The sequence below is a fragment of the Telopea speciosissima genome, chromosome 2, assembly GCF_018873765.1.
Source record: "Telopea speciosissima isolate NSW1024214 ecotype Mountain lineage chromosome 2, Tspe_v1, whole genome shotgun sequence".
Lineage (NCBI taxonomy): Eukaryota > Viridiplantae > Streptophyta > Magnoliopsida > Proteales > Proteaceae > Telopea > Telopea speciosissima.
The window spans coordinates 17,067,680-17,073,546 of record NC_057917.1 but is presented as its reverse complement, the minus strand read 5'-3'; the positions used below and the strand labels follow the sequence as shown (position 1 = coordinate 17,073,546).

Sequence of the window (5,867 nt, the reverse complement as noted above, 5' to 3'; positions counted from 1 at the left end):
GCACCTCCTCCGCCAAAACAAACAAGAGGGGGGAGAGTGGGTCCCCTTGCCTAAGCCCTCTCTTGAATTTAAAATAGTCCGTAGGCTCTGTGTCAAGGAGAATAGAAAACCAACAATTCTGCAAAGTCTTCTCAATTAGGCAAACCCACTCCAAACCGAAACCAAACCTGCACAACACCTCCACCAAAAATCCCCATTCCATGCGATCATATGCCTTAGCCATGTCCAACTTCAAAATTACATTTCCACCCTGAGTGCATCTGTTTATCTCCTGGGTATACTTAGTTTGTTTAAATTTTTGTTTATTAAAGTAATTTATTTTAGTATGCATAATTAGTATTTTCGTTTGCAATTAACATGAGTAATTCCTTTGCACACACTTGATGCATATCAATTTAGTCTTCCACATTTGGTATAGGATATCATATTAAGGGAGAACATTCAAAATCGAACATCTTGTATAGAGACCGGTTTAATCGGGCAAAAAGAGGTGCTTCTACCTTTCCACTCTCGTAACCTGACCACTTACCTAGACTCTACTAGACCATATGGAATCACGAAATAACTTAAATAAAATCTCATAAACTTTGTGCTTTGAGACTTGCGACCGCACAACGCTGCACATGGTATGCTTGCTATGGTGCCCAAGTGGATTCCAACATTTGGAATCTCAAGAAATTCAAATAAAAGCTCATAAATTCTTGGCTTTAACACTCAAAGTTTTACACCTATTAACACTATCATATTACCTCAATACAACAACTATGTGAGAGTGTTGATCGTGATAGTACTGACAACAATGACAACACCACTGCTATATCTCCAACAATCCCTTTGAAAAGTCTACAAAATAATTTATCACCAAAGACCAAAGCCACCACTTGAAAAATATAACCTAGACCCCAATGATTGTGCAAAGGTGCAGTCCAAAACGTAATATAAAGTAACCATTCTTTCCAATAGGCAGCTATAGAAATCATTTTGCAAGTAATATAAGGAACCATTTCATGTAGGAAATGTTTGAGCTTTAAATTTATTTTTCCTTTATCTTTCTCTCAAATTTACATAAAGCACAAAATATATAATAACAACTGTTCCATTACAATTTAAGGGTGTCAATTTGGAACCGAAACCGTGTACCAAAATCGAAATCGAAACTGCCCGTGTAAAACTGTATTAAACCGCACCGTTGCAAAAATGGTACGGTATGGTATAGTCAAATGGTTTTGACCATGGTACGGTACGGTATCGGTATTGGGTACAATACCGTCAGTATGTACCATTACCGTACCGTTATACCGAATTCATACCGAAATCATATCGTTTTTGGGGGTATATTTGTAAAATTAATTTCTAACTCCTAAGACCCTAAACCTAAATCCCTAATTTCTTAACGGCTTAGCCTCTCGTCCTCTCACGCTTGCAACTTTCAGAGTTTAAGACTTTGAGTCTCACAGTAATGGAGCATTTCACGCTTTCAATTTTCAGAGTTTCAGACTTCAGTCTCACAGTAATGGAGTAATGGAGTAACCTTAACCTCTTCAAAGTTCAAACACAACTCCTCTCACAAGGGTCGTCTTCTTCAGTGTAGCGAAAACCCTAACAGCGGAGGTGGAGATTTATCAGGTACACAATGAATCTCTCTCGTTCTTGGTTACCTTTGAGTGTAGTTGTGGTTTTTTTCGAGTGAATCACTGAAAAATTTGTGAAAAATTTCAGTTCGATTTCGTTCTCTGTGATTTGGCTTCTTCTATTTTCTGATTTATTTCCTCAAAGCTGTTGCTGCTGCTGCTCTCTCTCTCTCTCTATGTGGTGTGTTTAAAGATATGCTGTTGTTGCTCCTGCTGCTGCTCTCTCTCTCTCTCTCGCTCTCTATTTTCTATACTTTTTAGACTGATAAAGCCCTGAATATTGAAATATGTGATGACCAAAGCAGCAGAAATCTGTTCATAATGTTTCTGAAATACCAACAGAATGCAGCTGCTTGAGTGGTCATGATTATTTGGTCATGGCTAATGGCTTACGATAAATATTTTGGACTAAAAAGTCCTAACTGTTGGAAGGAACTGCAGATGTAGCCTATCTGGGCATTGAGAGCTCCTGTAGATGCACTCAAGAGTTGAAACTGGAAAGACATCTCTCCTTATGGTGATGGGAACTTTAACAAATATATCCTATTTGACAACTGAGAACCCCTGCAGTTAAAAAATATGATTTTCAAACTATTTCATGTCGAATTTATAGTATTTTTATACCATTTTTTATAAAAATAGAATTCATACCATTTTTTGTACGGTATGCATACCATTTTTATATCATACCAAAATCGTATCGTGTGTATACCTTTTTCATACCGTACTGAAACCGTACCCTCACGGTACTGTTGCGATATTGAAAATAGGACTTCTAAATGGTATGGTACGGTATCGGTATTGGATATCTATTTTTGGTACCATACTGAAACTGTACCATTTTACCAAAACTGTACCGATTGACAAGCCTAAGTACAAACCTTTCACACAACCACAAAAACGATATTGATCGTCTTCCCATGATAAACAATCACAAATAATTTATTAAGAAAAACAATCATTTTATTTTCAAACACTAGCAAAAGTAACTCTTTCTTTTTTTTTTGGGTAAGAATTAAAAGTTAACCCTATGATATGACGGTTTTATAGTGAAAGAATTGTCCCATGTGTTGATTGATAAAAGAGACTTACTTGTCTTTTGAAAGATAAATATCATTAGAGAGATTAATATGAAGAGAAACAACCCATCCCCCTGCACCTTACGTATTCAAGTGCCTCTTTATTTCTTTCTTCCTCTCAAATCCTATAGGCCCGTTTGTTTAGAGGGGATTTAAGTTGGGTGGAATAATTTGGGGTGAAAAATGCTGATGTGGCACTTTAAAATTCCACATCAATCTTGTTTAGTTATCGTTGGATGATGAACTTATAAAAGCTTCAGGAAATATTATTAAATGCTTTGTCTGTTGATGGGGCATTTCAAAATCTCAACCCTATCCTATCCAAAGTTACTATTATGGGAAAAGTGACTTTACCTTAACATGATATTAGAGAAATAAAATATCTCTCCTTACACTTGATTTCAATTATAACATCAAAAGCACATAACTATTAGAGATATGTAATCGACATTCAATCTCTAATTAGTGTTGTATAACCTCTACTTAATTGGTTAATTAGTCATATCGGAAAACAAAGTATTGATTAGTCAATCATATTCTAAAGTCTTATACTCAATTTAATAACCTTAAGATTATTACAACTATAATAAGATGGGCATTAATATAAGACTTATCTGTTTTGTATAGCAGTTTGTACGTCACTGAAATATCCTTGTAGAAGTTGAAATAGAAATTAACAGAATCAATATACGTCCTCTTGTGTCACCAGAATAGAAGGCAGTAGAGTTGAATCGTATCAAAAGATACTCTCTTTAAGGTTGTTAAACGCCCTAACTAGTGCAATCCAGGTTGACCATGCGTTTATGTATATCTTCAAGATAAAATAACTCTATAATCACATAAATTGCACTACTATAAATGTTATTACACAAAGAAATCCGAAGATTATACTTATTAACCCATTGACACAGACAGGAGAAGAAAACAAAATTTACAAGTACTTCCAAAAAATGGAAAGGAAAACATCTCAAGCATTCAATCCTCTCTCTCTCTCTCTCTCTCTCTCTCTCCTTCCTTTGTCATGTCCACTTTTCCTCTTTTTTTCCATCCACAACTTCATTTTCTTCTTGGAATAGGAGGGGAGTTACCTAACATCCCACAGGTCAAATTGGTGGGTAGCTCAACCATGTTCACATCATGTATTAATATGGGTTTTTATCCCCTTTTCAAGAATTCATATTCTTTAAATAAAATTAATTTTTACATGAAATTTTAAAGTCTTGTTCCAAATTCCAACAAATGACAAAGTGGGATTTGACTCAATATATATCAGCCACAGTTAAATGATAGGGATGTCCAACTGATTTGAAAGCCAATGACAAAAGCAAGACAGATGCTAAACCCATTCCACAACCAGTGTACGTTGGAGGTGGATCCTTATTCCTATTATATGATAAACCAATTGGGAAGCACAATAATGCCTTCTCGGGATTCCTGTGGTGGTGGATATTTTTTTTTGCTAAAGGTCAGCAAGTATATATTGAAAGTAAGATGAAAATTACAAAAATAAAAGAACTGAACAGCTGATGTGGCTTGAGAGCACAAACAGCCAATTACAAGTACAATCAAGATCGTAGCAGCCTCACTACAGGTTTGGAGAGGCGGTAGTACGGTCTGCCCAAAGCTTCCCACGTAGTAGTATGAGCAATGAAGTTAGGGGATCCGTTCCAGTTCTCAGAAGTTTTGGAATTTGCTACACGATTGGCAAGGGCATCGACTGTGGCATTACCCTCTCTATAACAATGGGTGATTCGCCACTGTATTGATTTTAGGTAATTTTCAGCAGTCCACCAGCGTTGAAGGAAGTCCCATGGGATCTTAGAGGAAAGAATGCCAGTAACCACCGTGGCTGAATCACACTCCACCCAGAGGCGCTCGACCTCTAGATCTTTCACCTCATTTATGCCAATAGAAAAGGCTGCCATCTTAGCTTGGAAGTTCGTTCCGATTCCTTGGAAAATAGAGAAGCATCTTCTTGTTACACCAAGGTGATTCCTGAAAATCCCCCCTGCACCTGAATAGCCGGGATTGCCAATGGAAGAGCCGTCAATGTTCAGTTTCCACCACCCCACAGGGGGCGCCTTCCATCGAATTTCAAGATTTTGCTTCAATTTGGGCGTTGCAGTGTCTACCTTGAAGAATTTTGCTAGCATTAGATCATTTACTGATTTAATTTGGATTCCTTTGGCTATAGAGCAATCTGCAATCTCAGCGATACAACGTTGCATGACTTGCATTGGAGTGTTGCGCTGGTTGTCATACCTTCGTCTATTTCTTTCCACCCAAATTTGTTGGCATACAATTATAAGGAGTGCCTTCCAGATATCAGCCACCAAAACTATCTTTGCTTTTCTCCGCCACCATGAGAAAAGGAGCTCCATGGAGGGGAAACCGTTCTAATGCTCATTGAAAAGACCTAAAACCTCGACCCAAATCTGGTTCGAGAAAATGCAATTGAGGAAGATGTGATTCCTTGAATCCTCTTCAGCCCAACAAAGCTCACATCTGGACACCAGTGGAACTGCTCTACGACGGACATTCTCATCAGTAGGGAGTGATTTGTGAACTAGTCTCCAGCCAAACATGGAACTGCGGGGGTGGAGATGTTGAAGCCAAACTGCCCAAGTCCACTCCGGATTTGCTGCTCTTTGCCTCAACCCTTCCCAGGCTGAGTGCACCACCAAGAAGGATCCAGACTTTAGGGAAGGGGTTTGCTGGACTCATTTGCTGTTAGGTTGTTAGCTTATTCTAAAAAAACAAAAATATAAAACGATTCACAAAAACAAATGAAAATTACAAATAATAATCACACAATTACATATAGAGATTTACGTGGTTTGATAAAGTTGCCTACATGCACAATGAGATGAGATCTGCTTTATTATCACTAGAGAATAGGGTTATAGTCGCTCATTCTCACAAAATATTAAGGTATTGTTATTGGTCTCTATTGCGAGATCGATTCAGATCGGTCAATTTTACCACTATTTTTCATTATTTTTACCCTTGATCTGATACCAATACCTACTAATCTAGGATAGGCCAGGTATCAAAAGTTAACTCTATGATATGACGATTTTATAGTGAAAAAATTATCCCATGTGTTGATTGATAAAAGAAACTTGTCTTTTAAAAGATAAATATCATTAGTGAGATT

At 37.3% G+C, this 5,867-nt stretch overlaps 1 protein-coding gene across 1 annotated transcript; it reads right to left on the bottom strand.

Moving 5' to 3' along the window:
• Window positions 1-4,275: 4,275 nt before the first annotated feature.
• LOC122650507 lies at window positions 4,276-5,091 on the bottom strand. Its single transcript, XM_043843916.1, has one exon. The coding sequence runs from the start codon at window positions 5,089-5,091 to the stop codon at window positions 4,276-4,278; it is 816 nt and encodes a 271-aa protein (XP_043699851.1).
• Between the last annotated feature and the right edge of the window lie 776 nt (window positions 5,092-5,867).

What these genes read in the sequence shown, in the direction of transcription:
- LOC122650507 (XM_043843916.1), bottom strand. Translation starts at nt 5,091, where the DNA reads ATGGAGCTCCTTTTCTCATGGTGGCGGAGAAAAGCAAAGATAGTTTTG.